This window comes from Nyctereutes procyonoides, unplaced genomic scaffold, assembly GCF_905146905.1.
Source record: "Nyctereutes procyonoides isolate TBG_1078 unplaced genomic scaffold, NYPRO_anot_genome, whole genome shotgun sequence".
NCBI lineage: Eukaryota > Metazoa > Chordata > Mammalia > Carnivora > Canidae > Nyctereutes > Nyctereutes procyonoides.
Window position 1 is genome coordinate 12,999,236 of NW_026575144.1, and position 16,143 is coordinate 13,015,378.

The 16,143-nt window shown below is 44.3% G+C and overlaps 1 protein-coding gene across 2 annotated transcripts in view; it reads left to right on the forward strand.

Annotated features, from left to right (window-relative positions):
* Positions 1-553: 553 nt before the first annotated feature.
* The window catches only part of MAP3K21 (mitogen-activated protein kinase kinase kinase 21), a 52,405-nt gene continuing 36,815 nt past the window's right edge, over positions 554-16,143 (forward strand). For both annotated transcript variants that reach the window (XM_055308934.1, XM_055308935.1), the window contains exon 1: positions 554-1,640. In XM_055308934.1, coding sequence (XP_055164909.1) covers positions 791-1,640 — 850 coding nt within the window. In that variant the 5' untranslated portion in view covers positions 554-790. The remainder of the gene's footprint in view (positions 1,641-16,143) is intronic.

The following is a 16,143-nucleotide window of genomic DNA, read 5'->3' on the forward strand; positions in this document are numbered from 1 at the left end:
GCCGTGGCGGGCTCTGCCTCCCGGGCCTAGGGGGCGCGGCGTACGGGAGGTGCGGGCGGGCCCGGAGGGGGCGCGGCGGGCCGGCGCGGGGGGCGGGGCGGGCCCGGAGGGGCGGGGCGGGCCTGCGCGGGGGGCGGATCCTGGCGGGGCGGGGCGGGGCGGGTCCTGGCGGGGCGGGGCGGGCCTGCGCGGGGGGCGGGTCCTGGCGGGGCGGGGCGGGCCTGCGCGGGGGGCAGGTCCTAGCGGGGCGGGGCGGGCCTGCGCGGGGGGCGGATCCTAGCGGGGCGGGGCGGGCCAGAGGGGCGGGGCGGGCCTGCGCGGGGGGGCGGATCCTAGCGGGGCGGGGCGGGCCAGAGGGGCGGGGCGGGCCTGCGCGGGGGGGCGGATCCTGGCGGGGCGGGGCGGGCCTGCGCGGGGGGCGGGTCCTGGCGGGGCGGGGCGGGCCTGCGCGGGGGGCAGGCCCTAGCGGGGCGGGCCTGCGCGGGGGGCGTGTCCTGGGGGCGTGTCCTGGAGGCGTGTCCGGGGGCGGGGCCAGGCAGCGGCTAGGCCCAGCCAGCCGCAGGCCCGCCGCAGGCCCAGCGCGCCACCATGGTGCGACAGCGCCCGCGGCCGCGGGGACCGCTGCAGCAGCAGAGGCGGCCGAGGCGGAACGGGGGCTGAGGCCGGGGCCTCCGGGTAGCGGGCCCGTGAATCCCCGCGTCCCCGAGCCCGACGCCCCCCTCCTTGCCGGACCATGCGCGCCCCCGGCCGCCCCGGAGGCTGAGCCAGTGGCCCCGCACGGCCGCCCCCCATGGCCTGGCCGGGCGCCGAGGGTGCGGCTGACAGGCCGGGGTCCCCGGCGCGGGGTGGCCCAGTTGGCTCCGCGTCGTCGTCGTCCGCCTCGTCCGGCGGCTCGGCCTCCGCCTCGGGCTCGGGCTCGGCCTCGGCGGGAGCGGGGCTGTGGGCCGCGCTGTACGACTACGAGGCGCGCGGCGAGGACGAGCTGAGCCTGCGGCGCGGCCAGCTGGTGGAGGTGCTGTCGCAGGACGCCGCCGTGTCGGGCGACGAGGGCTGGTGGGCCGGCCAGGTGCAGCGGCGCCTCGGCATCTTCCCCGCCAACTACGTGGCGCCGTGCCGCCCGGCCGCCAGCCTCGCGCCGCCGCCGCCGCCGCCGCCGCCGCCGCCGCCGCGGCCCGGCTCGCCCGTGCACGTCGACTTCGAGCGGCTGCAGCTGCAGGAGCTCATCGGCGCCGGCGGCTTCGGGCAGGTGTACCGCGCCACCTGGCAGGGCCAGGAGGTGGCGGTGAAGGCGGCGCGCCGGGACCCCGAGCAGGACGCGGCGGCGGCGGCCGAGAGCGTGCGGCGGGAGGCGAGGCTCTTCGCCATGCTGCGGCACCCCAACATCATCGAGCTGCGCGGCGTGTGCCTGCAGCAGCCGCACCTCTGCCTGGTGCTCGAGTTCGCGCGCGGCGGAGCGCTCAACCGCGCCCTGGCCGCCGCCAACTCCAGCCCCGGCCCGCGCGCGCCCGGCCCGCGCCGCGCGCGCCGCATCCCTCCGCACGTGCTGGTCAACTGGGCGGTGCAGATCGCGCGCGGCATGCTCTACCTGCACGAGGAGGCCTTCGTGCCCATCCTGCATCGGGACCTCAAGTCCAGCAACAGTAAGTGGGCCGACGGTGGGGAGAGTTGGGGGACTCAGCCTTGCCCCGCGAAGGCCACCTCGTTGCTGGCCCTGGGCCGGCCTCTCCCCACCCCACCCCACCCCACCCTACCCCACCCCACCCTAGAGCCAGGTGGAAGGAGGCCGGGGTCAGCCTCCCGGCGCTAGCAGCACCACCTGCGCTGCCCTTCCAGGGCCTGGAGGTCCAGCTAGACCTTGGTCATTTGCTTTGGGGCAGGTGACACGCTTACCTTGGCCTTTGCTATGTTGTTTTGGGGGCTCCTTTTTTTTTTAAAGAAATGCAGATCAGACTTGCTTGCTGATGAAACAGTTGTAAAATAGCTGGATCTTCTGGAAACCTCGCGGTGCTGTTTGGCCTGTAGGTACAACAATTGGATCTGCGCGAACTGGAACCTTCCTCAGATTATGAGGAACCCACAGCCCTCCCTCTCGGCTTCATCACACTCTCTTCCTTCAGCTTACAAGCGCTGAATTGAAGTCTCTCTTTACCACTTTAAACACGGCTTCATGTCCTTTGACATTTCCAAAGACTTTTTTTTCATTCAGACATCTCTGCACATGAAGTATGACTTTACCATTGGTTTGGTGGCTTGAGTGTTGATGAATCCTCTCGGGACAAGAAACACCAGTTTGTGCCAATATACACTTGCTGGCCCAGAGCAAGCTCTTGGTCCTTACACAGGTACTTGAAATTTTGAAGACCTGACCTGTATCGTTTACAGGTTTATAAGTCAGAGTGGATTACCTAGCTGTCAGTAGAGAACTGACAGATAGATGAGCTAAACATGGATCCTATTAAATTTCACCTTATAAAACAGTAATGGGATCACTGTTAAAACTTGGTTCTTCGATATTCCTAGGATGGGGTGAAATCGCATGAAAGATTAAAAATGCAGCCAGAACTGGCATTGACCTACTACAGCTGCATGTCTTTCAACCTGGTAAAACCTGCTGGGACAGGTGCTAACCCAAACGGAAACATTGTCCTTCCCCAAGTCTGCAGAAAGAAGAGTGACGAGAAGAAATGATGTATTTGTTTTATGTTTGTGTAAATCCTTTTTACTATTCACAATTCTTCAGCCCTGAAAGTTGCTTGAAAATGACCAAGATAGCATTTTCATTATGGGAGTCAGAATGTGTAAGTGTTGGTAACTACATGCAAGCATTGGATACTTGTTTTAGATGTTATTTTATGACTCCTGCTAACCCTCAATATAAATTATAACCTTATAATTTAGATTACAACTTCTCAAGTGTTAGAAGCAAATTCAAACAAGATATGGCATAAGACAGTGTGTTCTTAGAGTTTGAACAGAGGCCACATAAAGGACTCTGGAATTGTTTACTTTTGGACTGTGTTACAATAAAGACAGCGCAGTTTTCCATGTACTTATTTTTGTAAATACTTCAAACCCTACAGTCTTCACTACCAATTGGTGCTTATTTCCTAAAATGTGCTTTCATTGAAAGTTGTGTTTCACCTGCTGCCATAGAACAAGACCTGTGTGCCCTCTCTGTGGGTCCCATAAGCTCTCTGCCCACTGATGTCCTGCAAGCCTTTATCTGCTGGTTATTTTCTGCAAAACCAGGTCTTTTAAGGACAGCAAAAAAGAACAACATTGCTTTCTCAGTCTTGGCATTTATTTTGTGATACACATAACATCTGCCATTCTACTACAGACTCATTCTCTTGCAGGACATCAGATTACTAACATAGGCAAATGACTTGGTTTAGACTGGTCCTTAGACCAAAAAGCAAAAGGGACTATAACGATGATTTTTCTCATCATGCTTAGTCTGTTTTATTGGGTTGTGATAATGTTTGAGGTCCATATGATCTGTTCCGTTAACATGTTTGCTGATGTTTGTAAAAGCACAGATGGGTAGATTAATCCATATTCCAATCATAAACCTTTTTATATGAATTAAAAACTTTCAAAGGACTGATACTATTAGATAGTAAAAAGAAATAACATGACCCCCAAGTAATAACATGGTTAAATAGTTTTCAGTGACAGCCAGAAACTTGAACAGCAGAACATAGACTACTGGTGCAGATGGTAGATATGTCATTGGGAGGTGGTTATATCCTGCAACTTAGTTTTTAAAAGCCTTTCCAGGCTTAAAAGAAATTACCAAACTTCCTGGAGCATTTTAATCTCTAAAAATTTTAGTCAAGGTCTCCTTTGCTTTAAATTGTTGCACTCTGAAAAGACATAATTGGTTTGGTCACTAGCCTAGCCAAATATTTGTTACAATATGACCATTACTATAGTTTTAAATTACTACAACATGAACATTTTGCATAGGGTCTAAAATGTGCAAATCCCAGTGCCTCGCACATTGCCTTATCCTTGCTCTCTGGCGTTATTGAATGAATAAATTCAGACACTACAAGACAGTTCTCTTGTAGTCCTTGAAACTATAACTTCTTGTTCAGACTTTTGAGAACAGCTGAAGCTCTATTACAGTGTGTTTTGTTTGAATTTATTGGTTATTTGCTAATGGTGGTAGTGAGTTAATGATAATGTAAACAAGGTTTTAAAAATCAATATTGAATTTTATTTTCATGCTGGAGTCCACAAAGAGCCAGTGTAAAACTACCTGGAACCAGGCTAATTGAAATTATTGTTTAAAACAAATGTTTAAGTTTGTCATAGGAAGATATGGCTCTTGACATATTTTCTTGGTCTTTTCTCATTGGTCTTTTTAAAAGTTTTATCATATATGGGAGACAGTGTTTATGTTGAAATAATAGCTGTGTTGTGATGGCACAAAAGGAACTTTGTTCCTTTTCTAACGGCAAAAGACTGAAAGTTGAACCAAATTAGCAAATTTTAAGCATTACTTATGTTGTTAAAATATGCTAGGCCCTGTCACTCCCAGGATGCAAAGTGTATAGAAAATATTTTGCTAAGTCTATCTATATGCAACAACTAGAGAAGAATATGAAGCAACTTTGGGTTCCTGAGAACATGGCCAGTTTTCTGTGAATGCAGAGAAGAGAGAAAAATCACAGTGCATTTATTCAATATATCTTGAGCCCTCCCCTCACCCCACCATCACTTCTGGACCCTGGGGGCACAGTGGCGAACCAGATGACAATATCCCCGCTGGCATAGGGCATAGTCTAGTAGAAAAGATAGACAACAGTCATGCAGTGGCAAATATTAGTAAGTGCTGTTGAGAAAATAAGCATGATCAGGGTAGATAGTGATGGGGCTGAGGATGAGGGTGCCGATCAGATCAGACTGGGTTGATGGATGGAAGCCGCTCTGAGGAGTGCAACATAGATGTGGATAAGGAGGAAGAATAAGTCAAGCAAAGATCCAGGCAAAGGGAGGGTGAAGAAGAAAAAGCCCCACTTCCCGAGGAATGGAGGGAAGGCTGGGAGGCTGAGGCAGAGGTGGAATAGAGGTAGGTATGGTATGGCTTGAGGCCATGACCCATGGGGGTCACTTTGAGTGCTGTCTGTCCAGAGCTAGGAGCATTCTGTGCAGAGGAGCCGTAGGATCTGATTCTATGTTTACAAGATTACTTTGCTCCGGAGGATGTACTTAAAATTAGCCTATGTGAAGGCTATGGAGGTTGCTCCCACCAGACAACACATTGGTTTTACCCAGGGTGCTAGCAACAGAAGAGGTTTTCAGGGAAGTTACCAAGGAGGAGTGAAGATAAACTAGTACAATATGTAAATTACTGAGGATGGTTTGAATTATTTGAATTTAGTCTGTGTTTTGTTTATTCTGGCATAATTCAGAATTGAAAAAAGATGGTATGGCATGATTTATGTTTGTTTTTTTAATATTGCTTACTCTGTTGTGGTCGTCGTGGCAGTTTAGTGAAAATGAACATTCCATGAGAAACTGAGCCACAAGTTTTGGTGGCTACTTTTATACTTATTTCAATGATTAAGCATCTTTTTAAACCTGGTGAATAATTATTATATATTATTATTTACAATGGCATTTACAATCAATAAACAGACATAGTTATACTTAGTAACTATGCAGTGATGCATAGTAAAAACGTTTAGAGCTCTTACTAAAACAAACTATGAAAGAAATCCAATTTTTTTTGTTTTTCTCATTAATACAGTGTAAATAAAGGAACTCTTTGAGAAAATTATAGGAAATGTAATCTCCAAATAAGGTCCTTAAATAGCTCATTGGAGTGATCTGGAGGAGCTATTAATTACGCTATTATCAGTTTAAAAACACACATCTTCTTTCTCCTCTCATCTGATCTTTTACTCCAGACATGTAGCTTCATGCCATGGCCTCTTCCCACTTCTAGGGGCACAAGGAGATCAGTATAGATACCCCAATGGTGGCAAGAACTAATCTGCTTCTGAAAAAAAAAAAAGGCTAAAGGATATATTTTTAAAAGAGCAGCAATGACAAATGGTCCCCATGCTGTCCCCTACCATTTTCATGCTTGCATGAAATAATATATAAAATAACTAGGCCACCACTCATTTCTTTTATAGTTGTAAGTGGGGGGGTCAGTTATTTGACTCTGGATTATACAGATTTACTCTCTACATATCCAGTCATGTTTGCAGTCATTGCCAAGTGTTATCAAAGCACAGTGAAGGAAAGAGGAGAAGGGAAGACCATTCTGTCCATGTCAGAAGGTGTCCGGAAGCCCTGTTTTCTCTTCTTGCGCTAGCACCCAAGTATTATAGTGTAGGTACTGGCAGGAGCATTGCCTTCAAAGTCTGTCAGACCTGTGTTCCATCATTGGTGTCGTCATTTACGAGCTGTGTGACCTTGGGCAGGTTGTATAACCTCATTGAGCCTGAATTTCTTGACTTCTGATACTGTCTACTGAATCCTCCTCTTGGAGATGGACAGAGTCCTGGAGGGAAAATAAGTTTGAGGTTTCTTTAACCCATCAAACGCATTTGTGGAACTGGCATGAAAACAGGGCTTTTTTAGGAAACCAAGAGTAGTTGGGTGCAGCTAGAATGAAAGGTAGACAGGGGGTTTTCTGGGAAGGAAACAGGCATTTAGCATGTGGTCAGCAGTGAGTGGGTGACTTGAAGGCCATACTAACAACCACTGGAGGTTTTAAGGAGGCAAGTGGTCTGATCTGCTGACAGATTAACATCTATACCGAAAAAAAAAAAAAACCGAACTTGAGATAATTTGCTTTATGACTGTACTACCATAGATTATCAGTAGGGCAGTAAAAATTAAAATACTTAGACATTGGCTTGACGTAAATTGTTTATCATTTATGACCGGAACCTAGTTTTTAAAATCAATATTCATTTTGTGAGTTAGTTTAGGGCATTTTCTCTCTCTGATTCACTACAGTTAAAAAACAGTGACCAGATTTACCATGCCAGGCTGATGACTTTTCACTCCAAATATCAAAGTGACTGTCTCCAAACCCTCCTCAGCCCTCAGGAGCTCCCAAAAGGTGAAACACCTCCATAAAGGGGTATTAGGGGGCAGAGGAAGGGTTCCTAGACAGGCTGGTTTTATTTTGGAGTTTGAAACAAATTTGTACAGGAGACCTCCAATCAGTGTGAATTTAGTTTTTTTTTTCCAATTCTTCTTTTTCAAATACTGCTTCTTAAGTGCTTTATCCAAGGAATAGTTGTATTGAGAATAAGGGCTCACATATATCTAAAGTTTATGAGGCACTGGGTACTGCCCCACCTCAATCCTCACTTATTCTTCACAGCAGCTTTTTGAGGTAGGTACTTTATCCCCATTTTACAGATGGAGAAACTAAAGCCAGGGTTTAGTTTCCTTTATCAAGCTCATTTGGCTTGTCAGAGAATTGAATCTAGAGCCTCTAATCCTGGAACTTGAGCATTTATCTTCCCCGTCTATTGCCTGGATGAACAGTTCTCACATGTTTGTTATCAGGACCCCAAAGAGCTTTTATTTATGTGGGTTATTGCTATTGAAACTTAAAATGATGAAAATAAAAATATTTAATAATTTGAGCACCTGGATGTCTCAGTCAGTTAAGCATCTGACTCTTGGTTTCAGTCAGGTCATGATCTCAAGGTTGTAAGATAGAGCCCCGTGTCACCATCTGCTTGAGAGTCTCTCTTTCTTCCTCTGCCCTTCCCCTCCAAATAAAATAAAATAAAAATATTTAATAATATAAAAATAACAGACCCATTACATGTTAACATGGCATTTTCAATGGGAAAAAAAATCTTCTTTTCCAAAAGAAATTTAGGAAGGAGAGTGACATTGCTTCACACAACATATGACTTTGATGCTACACTTAATAGAAGACAAATGAATGTTCATATCTGTTTCTGTATTTAATCTGCTGCTACCTTAGGGATGCCCAGGGGTCCCTGGACCATACTTTGAGACCCCCTAAGCTAGATGATCAGTTCTGTTGGCAAAGAATGGCACTCTAGAGCAATTGTTCCTAATCCTAGCATAGCATCAGAAGCTCCTCATGAGCTTTTAAAAAATAAACTTTCTATCTCACTTTTGGATGTTCTGATTTAGGTGACCTTGGCTGGGAACAAGCAATGAATTTTTTTTCCTGACATTTTGTTTAGAAAATCTTGAAGTACAGAATTGAAGGAACTTCAAGCGAGCATTTACATACTCACCACATACTCACAGATTCTACCATTACTGTTTTACTAACTTGCTTTAACACTAATCTGACCCTATCCATCCGTTAATACATCTGAGCTTTGGATGCAGCAATATATTTTCTTAAAAAGCTTCTGGATGATTTAAATGCAGAGCCAAGTTTGGAAGCTGCCATTCAAAGGACCAGGTTTGTGGGTCTCTTCTTACGGTTATCTGGGTTGATCTGTAAATCCTTCCATGAACACAGCCTGGATCTCAAATCCAGTTAAGTGTCTGATGAAATTGCACGGTTGCCACTGAAGGCACCAGGTGAGAGTACGGGTGGCCTATTATGGGCTTGTGTTTCTGGGGAACGGAAGCTCTCTAAGCATTTGTCCCTTTGACATTGGGTGATGAATAGTGTCATTGTGGTATCTGAGGTTTGCCCTCTGACTCCACTACTCACCAGCTGTGGGTTCAGGGCCCTGGCTTCCTGAATAGGGTGATGTGAAGATAAAGTGAGATAGTGTACTCCTGGGGTTGGTACACTTTTCCTGTAAAGATTCAGATAATAAATAGTTTTGGCTTTGTGGAGTATAAGGTCTCTGTTGCAACTGGTCAACTCTGCTTTTGTAGCCAAAAGCATCTACAGACAGTATGTGAACAAATGAGTGTGGCTGTGTTCCAATAAAACTTTATTTAGAAAATAGGCATTGGGCTGGATTTGGTGCATGGGACATAGTTTGCTGACACCTGGTATATATGTCAAAGTATTTAATAAACTGTAAGACACAATCTAAGTGTAAGTTGGTGACTATGCTCATTTTTATATATTGTTCAGAAACACTTTGCTTTGGATATTTCCTTTGTGTGTGTCTGTGTGTGTGTGTGTGTGTGTGTGAACTCATTGATACCTAAAAGTTTTCCACAACTCTTTGTAACCTTAAGAACATTATTAGTCATTCTGCAATATGTAGTGCCATGTAGTCATATATTTATTCATCTTGCGTAGGGGTGAGGGTCTTTTTGATTTGGCTAATTTGCTTGATTCAGGCCAGCCAGCAGTATGAGGAAACAGTCTGGAGCTTTGTTCTCTGTAGGAGTGCTGCCATCTGCGTGCTTTGGCAGGTCTGCTTGTAACTTGGGTTGATAAGTTGAGGGTCAAGGAGGAGGCATGAAGTACTATGTTGCTATTGTAACTGTTTCACTACCAGGTTTCATTACTAGTCACTTTTCTAAGCTATTGGGAAAGACCAAATCACATGCCACTTGGGGAAGTATCTTGATTGCGTATAGGAATGTTTGAGTTATTACTGGCCTAAGATGATTTGAAGGAGTTTAGTCTCAAGTTTTCTGCAAATGTTGAATGAAATAATATCATAAAGGACTCTCTGTTCACTAGTACATTAGTGTAGAACATCGTGGAAGAATTTCTCCCTCAGTTTGCTTTATACCTACTTTGTAGAAATACTAAGGTAACACAGATATTGAACTATATTTGCACACACAATGAAATGTATGAAGTTTTCTCATTAAAACTGAGCATTGTATATGTCCATGAAAAGGTTTGTACAGTGGCTTTTGTTTTTGGTGCAAGAGCAATATGAAGCTCTATTTTAGTCGACCCTATCTCTTATTTTCTTTATAGGAGTCCATCTCCTTGTATTTAGTAAGCTAACTCATTCATTCATGCGACAGCTGTTTATCGATTGCGTACTATGTGCCAGGAACCCTCTGCAGCTCTTGGTGCTCAGTAATGAGCAAAGCAGAAACACATCTCCGTGCCCCTCCCCTCCCCCCGCCCCTGGAATTTACATTCCGGTGAGCAACACCAAAGTTAAACAAGAAATAATAAAAGTTGTAGCATGTTGGAGAGTGGGTAAGTGCTCAATAGAAACACTAAAACTCAGGCTGAAGAGGGTGAATCTGTTGCACTGAGCAGTTGAAGTTCTGGTTGTATGGGTGAGGAAGGCCTTCCAGGAAAGGTGGCTGATCAGGAAAACCTGACGGAGAGTGGGAACACGTCACCTGGGGAAGGACAGTGTGGTAGAGGGACTAGAAACTGCAAACTCTCCAAAGCAGGAGGCCAGCGTGACAGGAGAGGACTGAAGGAAGACAGTAGGACCTGAGGGGGATGGAGACTCGGGTCAGGCGGGGTCTTATGAGACCTTTGACTTTAGCATGACCCTGAAGAGTTTTGGACTGAGGTCTGGGATCTGACATGCTCTGTAGCAGGATTAAGCTGGCTGCGCATCGAGAGAGAGATGGGAGGGAAACCAGGGCGAGGTCAGCAGTTAGGAGTCATCTGCAGATGGATGGTATTTAAAGCCCTGAGGTGGGCAGAGATTATCTGGGGAGTGAATAGATAGATCTGAGATTTGAGGCCCTCATCCCTAGTCCGTAATGAGAGATCAGTGAGATAAGGAGGAACCAGAAAAGGAAAGGGAGCCTCAGGGGGCCGTGGATGCTCTGGAGGTCAGTGAAGAGCATGTTTCAGGGAAGAATGATCAGCTGTGTCAAATGCTGCAGACAGATAGGAATTCAGAAAAACTATTCTGTTGTAATTCTTTAAAATAGTCTTTATTATTTATTTATTTAAATAAATACTTTATTTAAATAAAGACTTTATTTAAAATAGTCTTCATTTCCTAATACTGTCTCAGGAGTGCAGAGGTGAGTTGGTTTTCTGTAGTAGCTGCTGACCTCACGGGAGAAAGCCGATAACTCATTCTTCTTCCTATTCCCTTTTTCCTCTCTTACACCATTGATGTACCCATTCATTTAACAAATATCTACAGAGCAGCTAGCTGCTCTGCAGCCTTAGTAAATCAGTAAATAAGGTTAATTAGGTGCAAATTCTATCCTCCAGCTGCTTTATAATTTAATCAGAGAAACGAGAGGAACAAGTAGGATACGACATGATGATACAACTTCAGTGCGCTAGAAATGGGAGCTTCTAGCTGAGGTCACGGGGAAGGCCCCCCAGGAGAGTGAGGAAGTGAGGTGTTCTTTTTTTTGTGGGGGGGGGATTGGAGATTCCAAAGGCTAATGGACTTGAAATGCCCTCCCAGTTAACACCTTGGTGGGAAGGCGGTGCCGAAGCCCTGATGCCCATCAGGAAGTAGGGTGCCCGCCCCGTGTTGCTTTTATGGAGGATGGGAGTGGAGAGCTTTCTATACAGCAACATTATGCTTTTCAGAGGTGGCCAATAGGACACAGAATTGTTAGGATGCAGCATTCATCCTGGAGGGCACAAGAAGACCTGGAAAGGTCATTTCAAATGAGGCCCAGAAGGGGCTTGAAGGCCAGGGGGACAGTTTGCATTTGTCTCCACTGACTGGTGAGTGAGTGAGTGGAATGTGTGTTGGGGGAAGCAACATGGTGCCAGTGAGGGATAGATGGAAAGAAATGTGTGAAATGTGGTGCTGTTCAGTAAACTTAGAAAGTTAGCACTTATTCCCTATAGGTAGTTGTTTTCAGACTTGAAATTCTCAGAGAAACCTTCCTTAGAGTGAGAAAAATCTGTTTATTAATACTATATTCTTTGACATTTTGCTTTTCTCAAACCTGTTTTCTTTCTTAGGACCTTTTTTTTGGGTAATATATTTCTAGTTAAAGATTAATGCAAACTAACCCATTTGACTCAAATGGAATTTGGACACAGCAATCCCATAAATGTTGAGAAAATAGAATGGATACAGTGTAATTGCTTTTTTTTTTTTTAAAAATATACATTATATGCTATAATTCTGAAAATGGCAATGTGCAACTTCAAAGGAGCCGGAAAAACCAAGTGCCTCATGGTTGAATAAGTAGACTAAGTACAAGGTTGTAAAGGCTGATTGTTCAAGAACAGAGCTAACGAGGGTCAGAAATCTTCACTGAAGTCTCACAAAGGGGGCTCAAACATGCGTCGCTAGGTTACTCACAAGAATTCACCATTTCTGTGGCCAAACAAGTTTATTTGCCTGGTCTGTACATTATGATTGCTGGTGGCGGGTTGGTGCACTCGGGCTCTTCTGGGCAAGGGCAGGAAGCGGAAGTTGGCTGCCAACCTGGAGTCCTTAGGCTGAAACCTGGCCAGGTGCCTGAATCTACCTGTCGGGACTCTGGCTATTTTTGGTTTCGGTCACTTTGCCCAAAAGATAAGGAATTTCAGGAATTCTGCTGAACACCTCTGAAATAGAATCCAAAACAATGGGGCTTTCATGGAACTCCAAACGTTTGACATTCACAATGTTATTTTAACTTGTTTTCTGTTGAAAGTGTGGAGGCTCTTAGCTCCTGTGGAAATTTGGGCTGGGGGGAGGACAGGGGAGGTGTTCTAAAACTGTCAGTACCATGGCTGCTCTAGCACATTGTGCCCTGACAGGTATTTAGAAAGCAATCAATTTTAAATATTTCAGTTTTAGTTCCCAGTTTTATTTCTGTTTTCACTTATTATGGGGCATTGTTGGCTTTGCTTCTCAAGGGCTGCCAGGCCTTCCTGGGTCCGGGAGAGGGGCAATCAGTTTTTTTTTAAGATTTTATTTATTTATTCAGAGAGAGAGAGAGAGAGAGACAGAGAGAGAGAGAGAGGGCAGAGACACAGGCAGAGGGAGAAGCAGGCTCCATGCTGGGAGCCCAACATTGGACTTGATCCCGATCTCCAGGATCACACCCTGGGCTGAAGGCGGCACTAAACGGTTGAACCACCAGGGCTCCCGGGGCAATCAGTTTTATTCTTGTTTTAATCAGTGCTTCCTCGTGCCTTCCGATGTGGATGTTTCTAAGAGTGAAAACACATATGAAAAGGTCTTGGAAAACAGAGTTCAATAGAACTGCAAGCCATTTTGATCATTAATTTGGGGTTCTTTTTGGTGATAAGAGTAACCATTGTTTAAAAGTGAAATTAGGGGGTGCCTGAGTGGCTCAGTTGGTTGAGCATCTACTATCATCAACTCAAGTCATGATCCCCGGGTCCTGGGATTGAGTCCCCCATCAGGCTCCCTGCTCAGCCAAGAGTCTGCTTCTCCCTCTCCCTCTCCCCCCACTCATGCTCTCTCTCCCTCAAATAAATAAACTTTTTTCAAAAGTGAAATCAGTAGTATAGCGGAAAAATGTAATACTGCTGCTGAAGTACCTGATTAATTTGATTTTTTTTTTGTTTCTGTGGTTTAAATATTTAGGTTTTTGAGGGATTAGATTTTTGGGTTTTTTGATATTTGTGAGGAGTAAAGACTGAGAAAAAAAAGTTACCCTAAGCTGATGTGGAAGGAAGGAAAATTCAAAAATTAATCTCTTAAGTGATCTACAAAATGAAATTTCTGGTTGTTTTGCCCCCTTCTTACAAGCAGTAGGTTTATCAAATTTGCAGAAGCCTGGGGAAGTCATTTGCAGATGGGATCTAAAATCTGGCTCTATATTGTTAGCCACATGCTTTTTTGATAACATTTCTAGACTGTAAACTGTGGAGATTACAATTCCCACTTCAAAGAATGGTATGAAGATGAAATGAGATATTAAATGTGTGCAAACAACTATACATGGAAGAGGATCAATAAATGGTAGTCAATATTCCTAGTATTAGAACTGGTGATAATTATCACTAATACCAACTATTCTGTTGAGCAGTCAGTGTAGCGGGTACTTTGTTAGATGATATTGGGGGATATAGGGGAAATTTGTAAGATTCAGATCATAGGATTTAAGCAGCCTTGTATATAATTTAGGGTAATAAGTCATAGGTAAAAAGATAATGGACAAAACAACGTAATATATGGGTAATAGGTGGTTAGAAAAATGAAATAGTCACTATTTTGTAGGATGCTCTGCAAGATTTTCCTAAGGAAGCTGGACCTTGAGAATTGGTAGAGTGTAGATAAACGGAAAGAATAAAAGGTTATTCCAAACAGGAGTGAGTCTCCCCCTCCATCCTTCACTGTATATACAGTGTACCATGTACAGCATTGAGATCACAAGTAGGAAAAATGGGAGAATTTTGGCCTTGCTCCTTAACAACTGTATCATAATGGACAGGCATATAATATAAACCACCTTAAAGCTGACCATCATAGAACAGGGTGTCCTTGCTCTCTGAATCTCATAGTTAGAGGTCAGGTGGGGAAAGAAATGTTACAACACAGTGGTATTTCTTCAGTATTGGCAACTTATGGAAATCCCCACTCAAACTCCTCTTCATGTCTAAATCTAGTGTTGGCTTTCTCCAGTTGCATTAACTCTTTGACTTTTATGGCTGTTTAATATTGTAAACATTTGACAATATGAGTTGGCAAATAAAATACGAATCCATTACAAAGTGAAATTTTTAAGTCTTGAAAAAGATAAAAGATTCCCTGAAGTCCATGAAAGTGATTTTTAAAAACTTACTAAAAACACTTTCAAATATATTGATAAAAGGGTGTGTGTGTGTGTGTGTGTGTGTGTGTGTGTAATCTTCACAAAATGCTGTTTCAGACACTGTTCTAAGCAGCTGATATGTATTCATCTCCTGCTCACTCCAACCTCATGATGTACCAGCTATCACAATTCCCATGACAGGGAAAGAAACAGAAGCAGGGAATCCGAACCAAGCAGTTGTGGCCCTGGAGTGCACGTCCTTCCTCACTATGCATACTGCCTCCATTGACATCAGTTGGTAATTATCCAATGATAGGAAATCAGAAAGAAGAGAATGAGCACCTGAATGGAGAGAGATTTCTCCAAAGGATAAAGAAAGCTCTTGTGAGAAGTTGATAAAAGCTTTCACCTGAGCAATGTAGACAGCAGTTGGGAGTCTCTTCCTCTGGGGTGAGACTGCTGGGGCTTCCCTGCTTCTTAGACATGTGACCTTGGACAGCTTACGTAATGCCTGTGTTGCAGCTTCCTTATCTATACAGACAGTAAATAGTATATACCTATTGTATTGCAGTGTGGATTTTATGATTAAAATAGGCGTAAATGCGTTTGACAAATTGAATGTTCTTGGTAAATGTTAATTATAAGAATAATTATAAGAAATGATCCTCTTTATGATCATGTTCCAAAAATCAAAAAAGATGAACGTCTTATGCTTTTCTCCAATTTTGTTTGGATAATTTCTTCTAAAAGACCTCCCACACCTGTTTTGCTTTTATCCTTCTACGAGTTAGCACATAGTTGCAATAATGACACAAACGGCCCTTTTTAAAAAACAGAAGGATGAAGTAGACTTACTTTCATTTTATTTTTCAAGGTAAAACCTGAATAGCAATCCCCCATATACCCTATTTACTCTGAAATTGGGATTATTGTCTAAGTGGATTCATGCTGTTGCCAAGGTTTTTTTTTTATTTTATTTATTTATTTATTTATTTATTTATTTATTTATTTATTTATTTATTTATTTTTTAGTATAAATTGTCCTCTGAGAATGAAGGCCTATGCCCTGGGATTTTTATGACAATTGGATGAAATAATGGATATATGCAAGGCATATAGGAAACTCTGCCCTTGTTAGCAACTCTCTTATTAATTTGTTGTCATTTCTACTAGGTGGGAATGGCATGAGCAAAGGGCAACTATAAGAACGTGCGTGTTTTGTTCATCCACAAGCATCCAGCATATGCTCTGAACAAAGATGAGACACGGAGCAGATATGTGAATATTAATATGAATTGAACATATTTGTCCTCATCATCTTCTTCTCCCTACCAACTCTATCTTTATCTCTGTCTCTCTCACTATCTCTGTCTCACTCATACACTCACTCTCTCAGAGCTAATAGTCTGGAGGAGAAATCACAGGTGAGAACAAGAACTTATTGTACCTTATGCTTTGTGAGGTTCATGTGAGTATGGAGGCAGGAATCATTTCTTTTGCTTAATGGGTATTTCAGTAGTTTCATCAAAAGGACACTATTTGGGCTGGATGAGGAGTTTAAGTGGAAGAAACACATGGTATAGT